At 32.5% G+C, this 21,445-nt stretch overlaps 3 protein-coding genes across 12 annotated transcripts in view; all 3 read right to left on the bottom strand.

Moving 5' to 3' along the window:
* Window positions 1-9,051, bottom strand: part of LOC145314100 (non-lysosomal glucosylceramidase) — a 16,726-nt gene extending 7,675 nt beyond the window's left edge. Inside the window, exons 1-10 of one of the 2 annotated variants that reach the window (XM_080153882.1) lie at window positions 8,827-9,051; window positions 8,493-8,574; window positions 7,337-7,395; window positions 5,393-5,496; window positions 5,007-5,131; window positions 4,546-4,670; window positions 4,029-4,151; window positions 2,864-2,958; window positions 2,469-2,577; window positions 1,808-1,931 (exon numbers count right to left, since the gene is read on the bottom strand). In XM_080153882.1, the coding sequence (XP_080010008.1) occupies window positions 1,808-1,931; window positions 2,469-2,577; window positions 2,864-2,958; window positions 4,029-4,151; window positions 4,546-4,670; window positions 5,007-5,131; window positions 5,393-5,496; window positions 7,337-7,395; window positions 8,493-8,574; window positions 8,827-9,009 (1,129 nt within the window). In that variant the 5' untranslated portion in view covers window positions 9,010-9,051. Of the gene's footprint in view, window positions 1-1,807; window positions 1,932-2,468; window positions 2,578-2,863; window positions 2,959-4,028; window positions 4,152-4,545; window positions 4,671-5,006; window positions 5,132-5,388; window positions 5,497-7,336; window positions 7,396-8,492; window positions 8,575-8,826 lie in introns of those variants that run through there. The other variant, XM_080153883.1, reaches the window with a different exon arrangement.
* On the bottom strand, window positions 9,022-15,364 carry LOC145314105 (uncharacterized). 9 transcript variants are annotated; one of them, XR_013877624.1, is made up of 9 exons: window positions 15,283-15,364; window positions 12,569-12,669; window positions 12,096-12,239; window positions 11,837-11,920; window positions 11,546-11,622; window positions 11,134-11,251; window positions 9,762-10,740; window positions 9,500-9,563; window positions 9,022-9,087 (listed from the first exon to the last, which is right to left on the bottom strand). XR_013877624.1 is itself a non-coding variant. In XM_080153889.1 (7 exons), the coding sequence occupies exons 4-7, from the start codon at window positions 11,918-11,920 to the stop codon at window positions 10,411-10,413; spliced, it is 609 nt and encodes a 202-aa protein (XP_080010015.1). In that variant the 5' UTR covers window positions 12,096-12,239; window positions 12,569-12,669; window positions 15,283-15,364; the 3' UTR covers window positions 9,442-10,410. The 9 variants fall into 9 exon arrangements, 1 of the variants encoding a protein (XP_080010015.1); XR_013877626.1 differs by having other exon boundaries at window positions 9,022-9,084; XR_013877627.1 differs by having other exon boundaries at window positions 9,022-9,070.
* Window positions 15,323-21,445, bottom strand: Tsen34 (tRNA splicing endonuclease subunit 34). The gene is made up of 10 exons (XM_080153884.1): window positions 21,186-21,445; window positions 20,627-20,701; window positions 19,536-19,601; window positions 18,914-19,047; window positions 18,310-18,388; window positions 17,902-18,025; window positions 17,406-17,486; window positions 16,271-16,406; window positions 15,933-16,010; window positions 15,323-15,822 (listed from the first exon to the last, which is right to left on the bottom strand). The coding sequence occupies exons 1-10, from the start codon at window positions 21,348-21,350 to the stop codon at window positions 15,651-15,653; spliced, it is 1,110 nt and encodes a 369-aa protein (XP_080010010.1). The 5' UTR covers window positions 21,351-21,445; the 3' UTR covers window positions 15,323-15,650.

Genomic DNA, 21,445 nt, shown 5'->3' with positions numbered 1-21,445 from the left:
GAATCAGAAAAATATTACGAATCCATTGTAAGCAAAATTGAAAAAAAAAGTTTACAATATAGTATATAAACTACAATAAAAGGAATTATATGAAAATATCATATTATATTGTACAGGCAACGTCTTAACTTTTGAATTGGGTATAAAAATGGGAAGGGGGTATAGAGGGGGTAAGGAGGGGGTAAAAAAGGGAAGACAATAGTGTTGCCAGAACAAAAAATACAATTGGCCATTTTTATATTTTTTTATTTTTTTACTTTTTTTCAATTTTGCTTACAATGGATTCGTAATATTTTTCTGATTCTAAAGGTATATATGAACCCATGTTTTTTATGTCTGTTTGAGAAAATATTTAGGTCTAAAGTTTTTATTAAACCGAGGTTAAAAAAATAGATTTTTTCAATAATTACTCAACAGAATTTTAAAAGTAAGGTGTCAAATTAAAGATCTTACTATTTTTGTTCTTACTGGCCATTTTCTTCTTTTATTTTGTTGCGTTTTAGTACCTTAAACTGTTTTTAACCTATTTTTTTATCATATATCAAAAATATACTATTTCACCAGTAGAATCAGACTGCAGAGCCCAAATTTGAATTAAGTCCCCAATAAACTTTTTTTGGGGGATTTAAAAATCAATTTTATATGTTGCTGTGATCATTTTGATGGAAGCAAAAGCATTTTTTAGTTTGGGGTTAAATTGTTTCTTACAGAACAATTTGATGTGATTCAGATTATATCAATACAATAATAAAAACTCTACTCTGTTCGATGTAAATATTTTTTTCTAAAACAATAATTTATATAGAAGAAATTTAACATTAAAATAAAACATATTATTCTGAAGTCTGAACCAATTAGAAGTCGTGTTTCATTTCAGTTTTTTACAATTCAAAAAAGAGTGTTTTCACAAAGTGACTTATTTCCAATGTAGTTAAATAATTTTTATTTAATTAAAATGAAAAGAATGAAAACTATACACATAAAAGATACATGCTTTTTAAAAATATTTAAAAAAATAAGTTTAAATAATCTTATATTTTATCATATTTGTATATGTGACAAAAATAAATTTGTTGTATTGCGTAACCGTTTGTTGTCATCTTTCACTATTTAACCCTTTACAGCCAATTTTTTTGTGTTTTAAATAAGTGATTGAAAACAAGCACAATAAAGTTAATTCATTGATATATTGTAAAGAATTAAGTTTTTAATGAATTATTTAGATGAAATCAAAAGGCCTAATCTTACTCTATACCAGAATACTATATATATGAAGCAAAACACTCTAAAAGCTACGAATTTTACCCAAATAAAAAAAGACCTTTTGCTCTGATCAAAAAAGACCACAGCAACAGTAAAATTAATTTTTAAATCCCCTCAAAAAAGTTTATTGGGGACTTAATTCAAATTTAGGCTCTGCAGTTTAATTCTACTGGTGTCATAGTATATTTTTGATATATGTTTTAAAAATAGGTTAAAAACAGTTTAAAACCGACTTAATTATTTTTTTTAAAAACTTAAATTACTTAAAAAATAAGAGGTCTACAAAAAAACCGATTGCATATCTGAATTCTATGAAAAATTTTACATCTACTACTTACTAAAAGAACCGGCTAGCCATAAAAAAAAAAAGTTGATACACCTTCTTTAGATCAAACTAAATGATTTTAAATTACAGACGTGTTACGATATAACTAAGTTAAAGAAAAGCAAAATATTGCCTCCCCCCCCCCCAAAAAAAAAAATATATATTGTTGCTTGCAAAGTAGTAAGTTATATTCAGATATGATTGATTATTATCTCCTGCCTGTGGTCCTATTTGAAACGGCCACGGCGACCTCTTCTCCAGGTTCTGTAGGATCACTGCCAGCCTCTGCACAGTCAAGAACTCCAGTGTTCTTTAGCGTGTCCCAAACTTCTGAACCAGTCCCCTGCAAACGATAGGATTTAACAGTTGTTCATAGTGGTATCTGAGGCACACCCTTGCCTAACTCAACAATATCTTAGTGGAGGAAGAAGTAGTCAGAGTTTCACAGCCAAGCAACACAAACCTAATATTTTGCCTGTACAGTGCCTTCTTTAGTGTGAAGGCATGCTCTAGCTATACACATATATATCAACCTGCTACTACCACTACTTCCTAATATAATTTCTATTACATTTAACCTAACCTAATCATTGCTCTGTTATTTTTTAACTGTAAATATATACATTAATTTGCTATCCAAGTATTGATTATTTTAACTATAAAACTATTCTATAGTCAAGCACGGTCTGTCAGTGATTTCGTTATTTCACAAAAGCTTTGTAATTAGAAACGGACAAAATATTCAATAAGAATAGTTTGAAATTAGAAAGAACAGTCGGAAAAATGGATGACATTACACATATGATATTTCAATACTAGGCCAATGATAAAAATAAAGTTAACAACGTGAATATAAATATTTAAATTTATTGCCCCTTACCTTCGGATCAAATTGAGAGCACCAAGAATGAACATTAGAATCATGTTTGGCTGTTCCAATACTGTAGCTCAGTGGCAGTCCGCGATATTTTCCATTGATTGTTACACCACTGAAATAATTTGAAGTTAAAAGTTACAAGCCAAATATAGGTTAAATTCTTATCCTTATCTTTGAGATTCTTTGCTTTCTATAATAATTATTGATGTAAATTTAGCTTGTGGCTTTTACATAGTATTCCGGGAAAGGGTGTGCCTTTAAGAAAGCGGTTTATTTTACATTCTATTGAAAAAACTATATAGAATTCATACACAGCCGCTGGAAATTGCTGTGCATGCACGCCATCGAATATGCATATTTGTTATTGTTCAGGAGAAGTATTTAATATTATATGTTACCAGTTATCATCAGTTTGAAATGGCTGTGTAGAGAATCCTCCCTGTTGGTCCCACTTTCCACCTGTTCCGTTCTTGAAGGTGAAGGTTATTGATACCTTAATCATTTTAATACAAGTTAATTAACATACCTATTTAACATTTTAATGTATAATTCCAGCTGATAAAAAGACAAATATTCTAGGGACTGATTTTACCAGGTAGGAAGGGGGCAATGAACTGTAAATTGTACTGCACCCAAAAGTAAGATTATTCTCCTTTGGACACTTTAGCGGTTTAAAATAAATGTAAATGAGGTTATACAATGTGAATAATGTCCAAACTTTTCACGAACACTAATAATTTAGGTTTTTTTTGTTTATCATAAAAAATGGTTACACTATTTTATCGTCCGTTGTCTCTTCCTTAATTAAGATATGTAACTTATAACAATAATGTTGTCATGTTGTCTCAAATTCTCCAATGTGGATTCACGCAACCTCCCCCAATTGCGTTGGAAGGGAGATTGTTAGGTAGTTTGGATGCCTAATAATCAAGTGTATAATACCAACACATCCCGTAATCCCTGTCTTCTCTGAAGAAAGTGTCATTCATTACGGTGACTTAATCTGGGACACCTACCATACTTAAAATCGGCGAGGGTGAGGTAATAACGAGGAGCTCTCATGAGACAGCGTGTCAAGTCTTACTTGAACGTGGAGCTTAAGCTTGCCATGGTGGCTATACAAAAGTGTCTCAATATACTCCAGGAGTCTTAGGTCCAAACCCTAAGAAACTATGGCCAATCAATCAATTAATGTTGAAAATGTGAAATCAGTGTTCACTGTTCATTTCATGAGTCAATGTAAAATAACTAGGTCTACATTAATTTGCTCTCCTATATATTATTATTGATACTCAGAAAACAGATCTAGAAATAATCAGAAAGGAAGAGGACTTTGGGCTGTTTATTACACTAGTAACCAAATTTTATAATAGGTAGCGTTTTCTTATTCGTTGGCTTGACAACTTTGGGGACTTTTAATGAATTTTGTTTGGCTGTTTAATTAAGATGAGTGTCCAACCACTAATTGTAATCTACAGAAGGTGTAATTTTGCATCATTCTTGGGGATTTACATCAATTTATTGGTCATTGTCTTATCCCTTTATATCCCTGAGAATTTTTACCTGTAATTTAGAGTCACTATTGTTTTCAACAGTAAAAACAAATACAGATGCTGGCAGGCAACTTGATTCATAATCTCCAGGTAGGAATGGAGATATCTGGCGACATATTACTCGCAAGCCAATCTAGAAATGAAACAAAATGAATTCTCTACCTATTATAAAACAAACACAATTTTTTGTGAAAAAATTGACAAAACAAATTTAAAAGGATTGCACAAATTCAAAAATACCGCAAATTGTCATATCGAACAAAACACCAAATTGCAAACAATGTACCTAATGCTTTTTTAAAATTCAACTAGCGGCTTCACCCCGAATCCGAAGGTGTGGGGAGGGAAGAAATATAGTCTGAAACAATTTGTGGCCCATGTGAAGTATCCCTAAAATGGAGAACTAAATGTGCTTGCTTAGTGATGAGCAAAGTGTCACGGTGAAACATAGAAAACTTACTAGAAGGTACTATATATAATAGGCTTAATTTTGCTATAAATGGGTTTTGTGTAGGGTAAACACTCACCTGTGGAATACTGTAAACAGTCCATGATCTAGGAAAGAGTCCACAGTAAAGCGTGTCCTCCGGGTCAACCTGCCATTTCCAGCTGGAGGGAGCTCCAGGCACAGGTACACCTTTGCCTCCAAGTACTAGAAAAATACAGCACTAAGCAACAGCAATTTTTTTACATTATAAAATTAAATGAAGGAAGTGAGACAGGAGTAGTAATCTAAGTAACTAGTTCATTCAGACTCAAGTCGAGACTTCCTAGGAATAATCTTCTAAAAGAATGGATATGGAATACGTGGATAATCTGACAGTGAGAAATTTTTGTTGCTAATATGGGGCTTATTTATTGGTTAGTTCGTTCCTAATAGGGTAAAAAGTGGTTGGGGGTATAGTTATATTAGCCAGCTTGAAGTTAAAACTGTATGCGAGAATCTCTCACACTGTCCATGTTTTCTATATCCATTTTTAAAAGCTACCTGATTGGAAAATACAGACGCCATTATCCGAGTGTACTGTCAGTATAAACTGATCAGCTGGAACATTTGTCCTCTCGTACATTCCAGGGGAAATACTCCACCGACAAAACTCCCCAGCGAACCCTCTAAATAAAGAATTGATATTTTTACAAGTAAAGTACAATAATATCTGACGTCCGTCTGTATGTCTCGCAAACTGCTTGACTGTTTCAGCTCTCTCTTAAAGTGAAGCTTCTTATAGGTCGCAAGAAGGTTTTAACTATTTTTGGGTATGCAAACCAAATAAAGTACGTCATCCCTCCCGACAAAATTTGCCAAATTTGCTAGTTCATTAACTCAACCTTTGTCTGTGGGTACCAACAGTTGATATATAACTAGTTACCTGCCTGCCTATAGTTCCAGAGCCCATGCCCCCGCAGGGCACTCCATAGATCTGTTCACAAATGGTCGGACGGAATTGATCAATCACGGGAAGCTTTTTCACAAAAAACTAAAATAGATAATTTTAGATTATACTGCTTAAAAAAACATAATACGATTAAGAAAAATGTTTGTTTCTTCTATGAAACCTGACAAAAGAACATTCTTGACAAAGATTGTTTTTAGAGCTAGGTACATTTTACCCAAATATATGCTACTAGCGGACACGCCCCTAGCCTCCAGAGGCGGGTCGGGGTCTAGGGATGTTAGGAAAATAGCCTAAATCAATCCTAAGACATTTATAATGCTTTACTGAAAAGTACATCCTATTCAGATCAATATCTGACGAGATCTTTTGCTTGAGACATAGGAAAACAATACTACTTAATATTATATAGACATAGAGTGATCAACACAGTTTAATTAAACATGTTATTTTTATTTGATAAGTCCAATACACAGTGTTTCATGTTAAAAAAACAATCTTCAGTTGGTTATAAATAAAAAGACATGATGCTTTAATGAGCATAAGTTTTATACTGTTTATTAAAAAACAAAAGATGATTTTTTTCCTCAAGTGGAGGTAAGGAATGAGGGGGGGGGGGGTGATTTTGCATAATAAAAAAGGGGAAAGGTGGTGAGGTATTTAAATTTTACCATTTGATTATGACTAATGTTTCTTATTAAACACATAAAAAGGCAATATGTACTTTGTAGTAATGAATATTATGCATGATATATATAAAAAAATTGCTATAATATGGCCATACAAAGTTAAGTTTGGTCCAGTAAGTACTTTTTCCGATGTATGCAGTGGTTGAGGACTTCATTTCTCATGTTGAGTGATGTTGTGGTTGATTTTGAAGCATGGGCAATGGAAACGCATTCTGTCAGGCATAATTGGCATTTCTTGAAGTTTTGGTTGTAAGTCGTTGCAAGGGCTTTTATTGACCATTTTAGGCTGTGTGGCTTGTTCTGTTCTTTAAGCTTTGAAATGCAGTCAGAAAGCTTAGTACCATTGTTGTTGTGTCTAAATGAGTGCAAGTGTTTGTAGTATCTGTTTTTAAAAGGTCCAGATGACAGCCCTATATATTGGTATTTAGTTTGGTTTGTTTCATCTGTGACAAGGGCTTTGTACACCAAACTTTCTGTAAGGCATTTTCCATCCAGGGGGCAATCTTGTGGATTTCTACAGTTGCAACCCTTTTCTGTAGGTAGGTTTGATTCACCCAGTAGTTTTTTGTTATGGCTTTGGATTATACTTCCCATGTTAGCCATTGTTGAATATGAAACTTTCACTATCAAAATTAGAAGATACATTTGAATTGTTCCTTAAGAGTTTCTTTAAAGATTTATCTTAGACGTTTTGCTGTGTAAAAGTATAAGTTAGTACGTTGAACCAAATAAATTTTGTTATTTAGAGTAATAAATGTTTTAAATGCAATTTAAAACACTTGTCTAACTAGGGTATATCATATAAACATGCTAAAATGTAATTTAACTTTTATATAACTGATTTTTTGTTTGTTTCATAACACACATTTTTAATGTACTTTGTGACTCATACAGTTAAAGATTGAAATAAAGATTTTGAAAGAAAAAGACAAATTCAACGCCTCAGAATGATTTTCACCTTTACATTTTAAAGATTATATCCTTATATTAAAGTGACCGCTGAACCGATATGGATCTTCTTTACAATGTAGCATCTCATAGGTACTGGGAATGTTTAAAATTATTGGGGGGAGGGTACCACCACCTTTCCAAGATAAATTGCCACTAGAAAAACACCACGACAAAAAAATATAAATTCTAAATGTTGGAGAGGTCGAACCTCCTTTTCCATCACAAATGCCTCTAGAGGCCTCTAGGGGGCGTATCCGCATGTTTAGTATGATGTGAATGCTTACCCTATAAATCCAATGGAACACATATCTGATACCAAGCGGCAATAAAGATACCATCTGACCTAAAACATAAAGTATAAGAGCGATGGAATTATATGAAAAGGAAAGGAAGTTTCTAAACATATAATTTTCTTAAATTTTTTAACCAGACCCAGACATTAGACAACATCAATTGTCATATATTTTATTTTCCATTTTAGTTCAAAAAAATTATAAAAAAAAAATTTGGGAGGGGAGGTAATTTTTTTCTAGGGAGTTATAAGCTTTCCCGGGACCTATAAGAAGCTACCCTGTTAAGGAGAAGCTGATCAGTTCAGCGGTTAGCGAGATCCTTAGGTATAAACATACAAACACACAGACAAACATCCTGTTACTTTATCATAAGGACTAGCGACTTCGCCCCTAGCCTCTAGAGGCTTTGCACCAAGAGGTGATCAAAATAAATCTTCAGCAAAAAAAAGAAAAAAAAAATGAAAGGACCAAGGAAATCTTCAGCCAAAAAAAAAATATAAAAATAAATGGGGGTATTTTTTTGTTTTTAAGGGGGTTGGGGGTGTCCCACCCCCCAAGAAAATAGCCTAAAACCACCACAGGACCAGTAGGTATATTCCCTGAAGAGTAGAATCCGATCGGTTCAGTGGTTACCGATATCTTAAGGGACGGACAGACAGACGGACGGACAGACACGACATCATTCTACTTTATACCTAATACAAAGTAGAATGATGTCTGTCCGTCCGTCCGTCCGTCCGTCCGTCCGTCTGTCCGTCCGTCTGTCCGTCCGTCTGTCCGTCCGTCTGTCCGTCCGTCTGTCTGTCCGTCCCTTAAGATCTCGGTAACCACTGAATTGATTGGATTCTACTCTTCAGGGAATATACCTACTGGTCCTGTGGTGGTTTTAGGCTATTTTCTTGGGGGGTGGGACACCCCCCCCCCAAAAAAAAACAAAAAAATCCCCCCCCATTTTTTTTTTGCTGAAGATTTCCTTGGTCCTTGGTACGAATTTCGCCAAAATTTTTTTTGATCACCTCTTGGGTCAAAGCCCCTAGTAGATATAAGAAAGGAATTGAGTTAGAAACACCGACTCACACGAAACTAGCTAAATTGGGACTTCAAATATGCTTTACAAATCTAATTTAAGAGATATAACATTACTTACTTAATCTTGGTTTCAAATACTGATCTCTTTTCTCGGGAAATTTATGATTTAGCTTCACTTTCCAACCATACTTTGGAAACCTGTGTAGAAATACTTTAAATATTTAGGGATTCTAAGGGATAAGACAAATCAATTTACATTGTAGTCCCAATGATTATTGACAAAAAAATATGTTCTTTTCATTGCTGGAAATATCCTAGCGCACAAAAAAATAAAATGAAAAACTCTACCGACATCAAATACCTTTTAAACAACTTAATAAAGCAAAATATAACTGGCTAGGATTTATAAAGTAAGCATTACAGATAAAATACTATTTTTTAAGTATTTTCCTTGCAGTATTGGCTCTTTTACCACCATTCAGAAAGGGTGAGGCGTCTCCCCCACCACTCGTTCTCCTAGGGGCAGGAGACAGGTTTCCAGCCCTGCCCTCACCAAAACTAGGCGAGGGAGAGATGTCTCCCTTTTTCCTGCCAATACTGAGGGAGGGAGATTCGTCCCCACTCCCTTCAGACATTTTGTGTGAAAGTTCTACAACAAAAGTAGAACGGTTAGGTCAAATAACAGTAGTATATATTCTGCATGGGATCCCCTGCTAAAGGCGGGGGGTGGGAAATAAGAAAGGGAGAATTAGTTTGTGCTTGTATTGCTTAAAATCCGTGAGTTAGTTTCAATCGAAAGCGATTATCAAGTCTAAGTGTTTTTAATATTGACAAAACGCATAGTATAATTAAACGCATATTTAATAACACTTGGACTTAATAATCGCTTTCGACTGAAGCTAACTCATGGATTTTACGCAATACAAGCACAAACTACTTTTCACTTTGTGGGAGGGGAAAAAATACAAAAATATGGGAGAAGGGTTAAAAAATGAATAAAATAAAGAGTAGGTAGGTACTAAAAATATGTTTCCATTTTTTGGGAAAACTAAAGGTGGGGGGGGGGGGAGGAATGAAATATTTTGCAACCGGGGGAAAAAAATGAATCTTGTGCAGAATACACACCCCTGTCAAAATAATAGTTACAGATATAGCAACACACATTATATTTTACATATATGAAAAACCACTACACATTAAGTTGGGTTGAGTCACTTGCTTCTGTTTTTTTTAAGAGCTTCTAAAAGGTGTGATGCATGATTTTTTAGAAATTATGTTAACATTTTACTTGCAATTGAGATACAAATCAAATCTCAAGTCCCCACATTTTAAGATAACAGAATGGGAGGGGATAACAATTTAACATTTTTTAGACATGTCACTCAACCCAACATGAATATTTATAAATAGGATGATTATGATATAAAAAGTAGAGAAACTAACAACGTAGGTATAAAATGATACAAAAGTATAAAATCTTAGAAAAAAGATGCAGAGAACAATAAAAAATGTAAATTTAGTTTGAGATAAAAAGTTAAAGCCTTTTTTTTTAAACGAATGAAAGATAGCACTGTTTAATTTTAACACCCGAATTTTTTAATTTTACCAAATGCCATTTAATTTTTATAATTTAATATTGATTAGCAGAGTTTGAAAAATATGCTTTTTAAAATAAAAGCGATACCTATAACAATTTCATTAAATAGTTAGAGAGGTTTAACATAAAACATCTCCGGCCTTTCGCGACCCATCTTAAAATAATCTGACAGCATTTTTGAGGCCGCTTTCCAAGGATTACAGAAGTTTAACTTTGGGGATAAAAGAGAATTATAACAGCATTTTATGATAGTTCATTTTTTTCGCAACTAGGTATTTTATTTTATGATAGTGTATATCTAATATTATTTTAACTGGCTGCTTTAATAAAATAAAATCTACTGATGACTACAACTTTACAAATTGAATTTAGGCAATCTGTTTTTTAATTTATGTCCATTGTATTTCATAGATTTGTAAAATCCCATACTCACAAATTTTTATTTTGATGTAGGAATTCTATTTGATTTCATCGCCTCAATCTCTTTTAAACTATCCTCCAAATCCTTTTGAATCTCCTGAATCCCAGGAAACCAGCCGCCGTCCGGCCGGACCAAACTCAACTTGGACAACTCATACTCGCCCGCCGTGCCGCCGCCGTTCTTGACAAACGTGTCGGCGATGCACTGCAGCGTGGTCTTGACCGCTGATTCGTCCATGTCGTGTACAGGCAGGGATATGAGGAGGTTGCGCTCCTCCTCTGCAACGCGCACCACGGGAAGTTCTGTGAGTGCGGTGTCGGGTGGCAGAGAGCTAAACACCAAGTTAGCCTAAAAGAAACAAAAAAAATAAGGGCTGTTTAAAAGTAAAAATTTCGAAAAAAAATATCTGAAAAGGGATTGAAAAAAGAGTGTTACTATAGCAAGGGTAAGAGAAAAAGTACGAACAGGTAGGTACTAAAAGAGAAGACGAGACCATTGTTTTAGAGGTCATTTATTCCTTGGAACTAGACAAATGGCATAAGAGCATTAAAAAAAACTATATACCCTTCTTCTTTATAAGAACAAGTAAGCTTTCTTTTCTTTTGTTTTTAATTCTATAGAGCATAAAAAAAACTCCTACCCTCCTTCCACCTTCCTACACCAGTTTCTAGCCGTTTGCCCATAATGACCACAAGTGGAATTTACTCTAATAACAAACTTGATATAATTCTTGAAACGTACCTGTTCCTTGAGTTGATCTATGCATTGTGTGGGCCCCGACTCCTCCCCGTAGAACAGAGCATGGATGCTTTTACCCTGCTTCAGAGCGTTGATGGATAATAACAGCAGGTTGCTGTGTCTGTTTCATTATAAATCAGATTGTTATCATATTGTGTCGTTACATACAAGATTACATTTCTTCGCGCTTTTAGTGTTTTTGCATGAGAAAAATCTGGATGTCTATAAGAGTGTATGTTACTTGATAATTCTCTTAATCAGCTTGTCTGGAAAATTTGTGATTTTAAGAAAGTCATTTTGGATCGATAATGGCGGCTTTATGCGGGGTGGATAGATAATTACAACACCAAAGAGTAAGGTATTAGGTGGACCAAATCCCCAACACTTAAATTGTGTTTAAACAGTTTGACTATGCCTGTGGGTATCGCTGCGCTTGATCCACTCTTCCAGAGCCATGTTAGCCACTAAATCGTTACTCTGGGACACCATAACCTAAACCATTACAGATTTTTAATTCAAGAAACGTTTTTGCCGTTTTTTTTAAATGATACACATAATAACCACAGCCAAAGGATTTGTTCTTATTTCAATTCTTTAGTAGGTATAATTTCGTTAAAAGACTAAATATTGAAAAAGAACAAATTATTCTAATAGAAGGCTGTGTGTGTATGTATTATACGGTTATCCATTTCGAGCAGTTTCATACCTGTAAGGGTGATGTCCTTCTTGCAGATGAAGACAGTCCTCTAGTCAAACTCTTTGCAAAGCCAGCGCTCTTAAACAGTGCCATCTAAACAAACAAAATTAAATTATGTATCACGATCTAATGATGATTTCATCCTTGTTTGACATTTTATATAATAATTTGATGAAAATTTAGATGGTAGGTATTTTTTACGGATTTCTTAGGTATATAGGTATACAGAGAAATAATTTTTATTCAAAAATAAAATTAAAATGATTACCTTTCACTTGTAAAAATTCCTCTGCTTTTGAGTGTAGGTTGTAAAAATGCAGTGGGTTTTCAATAATAATTATCTTTATGGTACTCGTACTTGATTCTTTTTACAATGCAATATGTACTTTATACAACTAATTTCTTTCTACTCCTGAAACAAAAATAAATATGTCAGTATAGAAAGGTTTGTATGAAATAACATTTGACTAATGCAGAAATAACATACCTAAATACATTAATTTTGCTTATGATTTCATATATTGCAATTATTTTTTGTTTATATGTGTTCCTTGGGTCATCTGCCAAATTGTATAGGTAGGCTAAGTACTTTATTTGCTATTTATTAAAGATAAAATTGGCTTTTAGACAATATAATACATTCAATACCTTTGTTTGTAGGATAAACTTAAGTATTCGAGGTTTGTAAACCTCATTTTTATTCCCTAGTTATAAGGAAATTACAAAAAATTGAATTCTTACCTAATGAAATGGTTTACAACAATACATTTATAGCTCCAGACAGGTATATAAGGTAACAGTGGAGTTCCCAGGTCAAATGGAGCCACTTCCAGGTCAGGTGACTAAACATACACAAATATTTGTTAATATTAAATCACTAGGTAATTACAAACATTCTCTCCTTTAATAATCTCGTATTTCATTGTCCCATCCCAAAAATCACTATAGTAGACAGTCCACCAAAGAAATGTGTAAAAAGAAATAATAGATAGCTGACCAAGAAAAACTTTTTAATCCTGATAAATATAATACCTATTGCATAATACTTTTTAAAATAGTTACAAGTGAAATACCCTAAAGGTAAATCCATATTTTATTTGTATATTTTAGACTAAAGAATGGCAATTGATGAACACAAAAAAAAGTTACTCTCTTTATTATGAGTGGTTATATTTAACATGTTTAGGAAATATAAAAAAATGATGTCTTTTGGAAATTAAAAAAAAATAGTTTTAAAAATGCATAAAAGTTGGCAGTTATAGTAAGAAGTTATCAAACTATGCAATTTTTTGAATAGATAGTCCCCAATGTTAACATAGGTATCATTTTCTTAAAAAAAACACTTTACACGTTTTTACACTACACCAGTTTCTAAATTAACTTCATTACATCCCCAGGCGTGAACAGGGTGTTGCAAGGGAATGAAAAAGAGAGGAAGGCAAGCCTTTCAAATTTCAATTTACGGGGAGTGTTGACACAACCTACATCCCCCCTTCAGCAGGTTTTTGATTACAACTTATTTCCGTAAATTTAGTGCCAGCTGGCAGTTTTAATTTTTTTCTTTGTCACTTTTTAATGTAAAAATGTTATGAATATAAAATACATCCGTTACAGTGAAGTGATGACTAATTTGTTCATTTATAATTTCAATTCCAAACAGGTGTTGATTTCTGTCAAGTAAGGGTGCCATAGAATATTACGTAAATCCGTATTTTATGCTTATGGTAATATAGGGAATAAACTATGTGATATTTTACCATTGATCAAGCTGAATCTATTGTTTTAGTGGTTATATTTTGGGGATATAATGGTGTTTTTCCCTCTAACTGCATATTGAGCTATGAAGCTCTTCCCCTCAAGTTAAAAATATAGAAAATAAGGGGAAAGATTTAGTTTTCTTAATCTCTGTGGGAAACCAGCAATACATTAACCCTGCGGGGCTACTCAATACCCAATGTAACCTAAAATAGACTAATAAATATAAAACATACAACTATCCTCCCCCAACCCTCTACTTATTTTCAATCTATTTTAAAATTTTTAGGCATGTAAGTTACATTTATAGGAAGTATGGTTTTTTGGTTGAATAAAGCAAAGAATCTAAATCTTTTAAATATGAAACCTTATATATATCCTTGAGGTATATCTATAACTAGCGACTACGCCCCTAGAGGCCTCTAGTGGCATTTAAATGTTTTTATTTTATTTTAAATATCTAATTTGAGAAATAATTCGTCTATGAGTATGTTATCAGCTGTTAAATTCATCTTTCTACGCAGCACGATTACGCTAGCGAGACTACGCTAGCGACACTATGCGGCGGAAATATTTAAACTTTTTTTCGATTTATTGTGATTTCTCTTGGGAGGCTGTTGATACCCTCCCCCAAAATAGTTAAAAACCTTCCCGGGACATATGAGAATCTACCCTGTTAAGGAGAACCCAATCGGTTCAGCGGTTAGCGAGATCCTTCGGTACAAACACAAAGACACACAGACAAACATCCTGTTCTTTAGTATAAGGATACAAAGCAGAACGATGTCTGTCTGTCTGTATGATTGTTTGTACAGAAGGATCTCCCTAACTGCTGAACCGATCGGGTTCCCCTAAACTAGGCTGCTTCACAAAGGTCCCGAGAAGGTTTATAACTATTTGGGGGGGAGGGTACCACCATCCTCCCAAGAGAAATCTCCCCTAGAAAAAATTACCCCCCCCCCCAAAAAAAAAATTTTACCTTCTTTTTTCTTAAAATCTAAATTAAAAATATGGTTTTGGGATTCAACTCCCCCCCCCCCCCTCCTCAAGTGCCTCTAGGGGGCGAAGTCGCTAGTTAATTAAAAAGTAATTATATTAGTTAAATATGTATGTATAGTATAACGGTAAATTACACAAGTGGTAAAGAAAATATCCTAAATTTTGTCAGTGAGTCAACCATACACCCAACTTTTTAAACTTTATGTAGGCAAGTTAAGGATCATTAAGACCAACAGGATTTGCCTTGTAAAGAAGCTATTAAATTTTTTTTAAAAAGTACCTAGTTTTTTAAAATGGACATCTAACGAAATATAGGATGCAACCTAATTACATTATATAGTAAGGTTGTAAAGTTTTAAACAAAAGAATCGTTTAAGTTCATTAAAAAGCAGTAAAATAAGTAATGGAATTTGCTGTTAAAATAACAGAACTTGTACCTGACTATAATTTTGCGGGAAAATTAAATTATTTCTTATTAAGCTTTCCAATGAAAAAAAAGATTACTGTCCCTTCGTGTAAAGATATGCAAACCTTAAAAACATAGAAATAAATTATATTGCCCTCTAAAATCACCTCTAACTTTACTTATGGACGTACAGACATACGAATGTCGAGAAAGCATTGAAATCATTTTTTTTTAATTAAAAGAAATGAATACTAGATGCCTTTCTTGTCATGAAGCAAAAAATTAATAATCTTACCTCGGACGGTTGATGCGCCTATTCTCAATGTTAAGATTACTTCCCATTTAAACCTTTCTGAAAAAAATAGATAGGTATATAAGTTTTCTGTTTGTATCAAAGAAAAGGGATATAAACTGCAAATTTAATCAATTTGAATCAAGTATTTTTGTATATAATAAATATTCGTTTGAGAATTATCCGTTTTCTCCTTAAAATGATTATTTTGAAAAAATATGGATTCATCAGATTTAAATCATTTGTGGCCACAAAAACAAAATCTATTTCAAGTTGATTAAAATCACTGCCTTTTTGTTACTGAGCCGGTTTTTTTAAAATGTAAATAATATCACATTAATCACAGCATTTTTGAGATCACTTAACAATAATCAGAGCTCATCTTCAAATCCTTCTTCAACTTCATTCTCTTTCAAAATATCTTCTTGAGGATTGTCAATATTAGAATCTTCTTTATTGGTATCTTCTTTCTTGTCTGAAGTATTTTCCTCATCATCTTGTTTTGTATTTTGCTCAGATTCTTCAACTTTATTTTCCCCATCACTGAAATAAAATTTTTAAGCACGAAATGATTAAAAACTGCTTTGAGTCATGTAATACAAGTAATATTTTACCACAAATTTCAGAATTTTATTTTGAAAGTCTATTGTTACCTGAAATCTAGATTTTCATCCTCCAACTCATCTGTGGTGAGATGATATTGTACCTGGCGCTTGGCATGATTACGTCTGGACAATATATTTGGATTTTATTTTAAAAGATTATTACGCTTTAAAATAGCACACCGTTTAGTTCCTTTTGGTTTGGTAATTTAGAAGTTTTATAGATATTTCTAAAAATTCTATGAAAAAGATATACAACAACTGACATAATCTAAAAACTGCAAATTTGCCTGATATTTCTCATTTTCATATCTTATTTTATTTAATATAGTTAGGTAAGTTTTTTAACCCTACGGTAAATGTTTGTATTGAAATAAAAATCCTTCCTGATACTGGTAAAAGCAACACCATCCTTATTCTCATTCAACTTGGCAATAAGAACAGTTTTATGGACCTGGGCTCCAAGTCGACTCTTGGCAACAATATCTTGAGGCCGTTGAAACAGGGATTTATGCGATGATTTATCTGAAATATAATTAGTGATTAATAAAATTTTTAAGGCTCACTTAAAGTTCCGTCGTGTTTATCCTAGGAAGCCAAAAATTTCAGCAAAAAATCCTAAACCTAAACAGTTTTATATCAGATACAATGAAAACAGAGCTCTATATTTTTTGTCTTTTCAAAGCTTTGATCATTAGATGTTATTAAGATTTTTAATTGATTTTAAAATAAAATTTCAATTTCTTACAAACTAATCTTATAGTTTCTGTGTTTTTATAGAACGCTTTATATCAAATTTGTAACTTCCTATGGTGTTTCTTAATGAATTAAATACTCTGTTTTACTAAGAATATCCATCCATGCCACCTCAGGTAGTAATGAAATAAAGCCAAAAATACAAAGTAGCTAACATAGAAATAGTGAAGTACAAATTAAATCATACAGCATTTTAAAATTCTGCAATGTTAACATTTTTAAAGCTGACACGGACAATAATAGTAGTACAAGGACAATAGACATTAATAAATATCCTGATTTCAATACATGTTTGTTTTACATGATCATAAACAAAGAGAGTAAGGTGTATATTCACTTCCGCATAGTATCACCTCTAACAGGCGTAAAATGAGAAGAGTAAAGATCAGCTGATATTTTAATAATGTTACATAATGGAAAGTCTTAGCAACAAGGAAGACAACATTCGTATAAGTAGCGAAGCAAAGAAATCATGTAATGACAAAGTGAGTTCTATACCAGATTTACAGTTGTCAAAAAAATAAGGACAAATCTTAGAAATGACAAAAACTTTATACCTAAAAAAGTATTAATTTTGTCTTATAAAATAATAAAGATAGGTTCTTGTTCTAGGGAATCTTCACCAACAATTTCAACTCTCTACCTTATATAGCAACGACGAAAGTAGATTTACATAAGGACTGACGAACGGTCAGACATAGTTAATTAAAGAGTAGCTTCGTTACCATAAAAATAATCAAATATTCTGTATTATCAAAATAATATTACCTAAACACATAACAATGTAGCTGGCATGAAACTTGAGTGGGTCTCCAAGGTAGACCAAATAATCTCCTCCAAATTTTGAACCTGAAATAAAGATTCTCTTAAAACGAAAATAATTTAAATTCGAATTTTTAATAATTCTACAGAATGCATGACACCTTAAATGCAAAATTCATTATATTAACAACAAAAAACACCTGTTATGTAAGAAATACTACATTCGATTTTTATTCACGTTTTACAAGTAAATTTTTTTTTAAGAATCTTGCTAAAAGTAAATTTCAAAATTATCAAAAATAAGAATAAAAAAAACATGTATAAATGTTTTACAAAATACATGAATAAACCATAACAAAAGGTTTAAAATCTATATAGGTCGATTCTAACATGACTAAAATTTGATCAGAGAAATAAATTTATGGTCGCACAGCTTAAAATTAAAAGTTATTTTGTCCTAATTGAATGAATATTTCAATCATCAAAATCCTAATGATCTAACCTTCTCCAATGTAGTATCCTTTCTTCCACAAAGTTTTGAAGGTAAAAAGACGACATTTATCCACATCTGTTATTGGAGAATGTAGTCTGGCCTCTAATTTATCGTGGTCTTCCATCCAAGGATCCTTTATTAAAAGATTTAGTAGAAAAATGCAATCAGCGACTGTGGCATAAACCGTAGAACATACTCTTGTCTTTGGGATGGTTATGGTTCGAATATCAGTCCTAAAAATCAACTAGAGTTGTCGAAAATCTTGCCTACTGCTGCTATGCCACAAGAGCGAAATTAATAGTTGGAGTGGGGAAAATTCTCTGGCTCAAGACAAAGTAATACAATCAAAGTGTCGGTTACCTCACGGTAGTAGGTTTCTTTTTGACTATCTTCTTCTTATATTAAAAATTCAACTACCTGTGTGAAGATTTGAATAACTTGGTGTTCTTTATCAATTGGTCTTATCTTGGCTATTTCTTCCTCTATAACCTTTTCTCTAAAAACAATAATGTTTATCTTTACATAAAAGTTAATGAATGTCTATCTGTCTGGTGACCACTGGACCAATATGACTATAACATAAAAGCTTCTGATAGGGTTTAATCTTTTTAACCAGAAGAGAAGGATAATCATTATCAAAGTCTTATGAACAAGATTTATTATAAAATATAAATAATCCTCTGTCACGACTTTATTGTATTTTTGTGTCTTTAAGCTTTTTTTACAATATTCCCATTTTGACCTTAAGTAGAAATACTAATACATATTATGAAAATATTAGTTTAAGATTTTGGACGTCGAACTAAATTATATAAATGCTCATTGCTCATAGACGGCCAAGTGTGTTTACCACCCTCAACCTTTGCAAACCCTCATTTATCCCTCCTCAAAATAAAAAGCTTGGATGTTCCTGAAAGTGCTTAAAACATCAATCGTGACAAAAAAATTATTTATCTCATCATTTAGTTGTAATACAAACTTATAGAAATGTCTCAATCAATGGTATTAATTGACAACTTACTTATCTATTTGTATTTCAGGTACTTCAGTGTTTGGATTATTTGTCTTTAATTTCTTCAGTTTTTGGAGCATTTTCTTTTTCTTTCCCTCAACAATTCTGTCAGCAAATGAACGAATACTTGATTCTCTTTCTCTCTAAAATAGTAAACTATTAAAAGATGAAAGGATATTTTTAAATAGAACAGTGCAGACAAAGATTATATCGGGTATGCAAAAAAAAAACCATCCTCACAACTTTCAACTTAGCTATTAAAGTACAAACTGCACAAAATGTTTTTTTTTATATTTCCAAAAAGTAGAGCTAATAGCGATTCTAACAATATATGCGTAGCATATTTTTGCTGTTTACACGACTTGCATAATATGAATTTTAAAAAGGAAAGATGTTTTGCATGCCCTATAATGTTAATAAATAAATAGTAATAATGTAACTTTTCAGTTTAAAGCTTTTGATACCCATTGCTTCACTGGAGATACAGAGATAGTACAACGAAAAAAAAATCCTGAACTAATTTTTTTCAATTTCCAAAAAAATGGAATTTCGTAGTATCTACCTAATGAAGAAAAAAATTAACTTTTTCATTTGCCTATCCATGTGTGCTCTTTTTCACTAAAATAATCACCTTAAAAATTTGAATCTGTTTATTGTATGAATCTTGTTCATATTTATCTGCTTTGTGTATCACGTCCTGTAAAAATAACAAGACTAAAAATACTTGTCAGTAAATGGCACGTGTTTGTGCTGTCACTCATTGATAAAGGGATTAGTAACAAAAAACGTACCTGATTACAGGGATCTAAATCGATAAGAAAATGTACGATAAATTAATGTAAATCCACAATAATGACAAATAAAAGTACCCCCTATTTAGGTTAAAATCTGGACACAATTAAATTCAATAAAAAAAAAGAAGATATAACAAAGAAGATAACGTGGTTATAAAACTTAGAACCCCCAACTGTTTTTCACATCAAATGTATCTTATTTTAAAATATATTGTTTTATGTTAGTTGACTTATGACTATATTCCTGATGTTACTACATGATTATATCAACAATAACAATTAACTGACTGGGTCACTTACTTATTTTGCGCTATAATGTATATAACACTCACAGACAAAGTGATATTATTTAATCAATTTTTAAAAGAAAGCTTTTCTAAATTAGAGTATGTCCTTACGTCCGTTATAGATAGATATAAGAATCGTCAGATCTTTGAAACTTTGCATCATATCTCCTGAAAATATCTTATTTGTGGGGCTTCGCTTTTATGGATGTTATTATCCTTGTTTTCCCTAAATTAGTGATAGTATGACTTAATCTATATATATGTACATTATACATGTGAAAGAGATAGTATGTGTGTCTAAATATCTCTATATATCTGAGAAATAGCTGGGGTGATTAATATCTGCACTGCATATAAATAGATTCAATTCAAAGGGGGAAAAGTTGTCTAGTAAAAAAGGACAAAAATAGCTTCTTTTTTTTTGGGGGGGGGGGGGGGGGGGTAATTTACGAGGAGCTTTTCCTAATGATGGGGTTGACTTGCCCTCCCCAAAATAAACGCCTACACAACTATCTTATGAACAGGATAACCAAATATATTAGGGAGATCTCAATGGGAAAACGGAAATACGTCTAAATTTTTGTAGTAACTAGAAATTCATTAAAATATACTTTTCTTGAAAGCATCTTCAAATTCTTTACCTGACTAGGAGGCATAACCAGCCTAGGTATGTAAACTAGTCTTATTACACCTTCATCCAGCAAAACATGCAGCTCCTTAAATAAAGATCATAGTTAACTTTTACAAGGTAAAGAATTCATTGAGTAACGCAGTAACAATGAAATATAACCTTGGTAATTATTGAAATATAAAATTATTTGGATCATGGAAAGAAAACGTAGTAGCGGATATCGTCGTATTTTTACAGTAGCTTTAATTAGTTATTTTTTGTTAGGTAAATGTTAATGATTACCCCGCAGAGTTAAAGTCCCGGCAGGGGCTAGAAATAGGAGAAAAGCTATTGTGAAAATACGACGAAACCCGCAACTTATTATTTTTGTCATGATTCAATTATTTTTGTATTACGATTTTGTAACATTAAACATAGGATCATTAAACCACTACTTATTTTGTATCTATTTTAGCCAAAATAAGGCAATAAAAAAGGAATGACTTTTACTACTTAAGGATAAGAATCCATAGTGTACGTTATTTACAAATAAAAGTAGAGTGGCTAATGCTACTAAAGTAGAATCTAACCTGTTGAGAAAGAAGTAAGGGAAGGCCGGGTTCCTCTCTTGGAAACTTGGCATCCGATCCTACTAGGGCTCCAATAATTCGATGGTCCCGCCGAAGACGTATAACAGACTCCAGGTTCCAAACCAGGCCATGACCGCTAGATAGCTGTACCTCAATCTTATCCATTAGTTTTATTTTAACTTAATCAGGGTTATAGTGTTGCTGCGCTACTAATTCAAATCATTGATATTCTGAAATTTAAGCTTTATAGTATATCATAT

Source organism: Acartia tonsa, chromosome 3 (genome assembly GCF_053477335.1).
Source record: "Acartia tonsa isolate MP-2025a chromosome 3, ASM5347733v1, whole genome shotgun sequence".
Classification (NCBI taxonomy): Eukaryota; Metazoa; Arthropoda; class Copepoda; order Calanoida; family Acartiidae; genus Acartia; species Acartia tonsa.
Note: the sequence above shows the minus strand (reverse complement) of the source record. Positions and strands in the feature narration are given on the sequence as shown.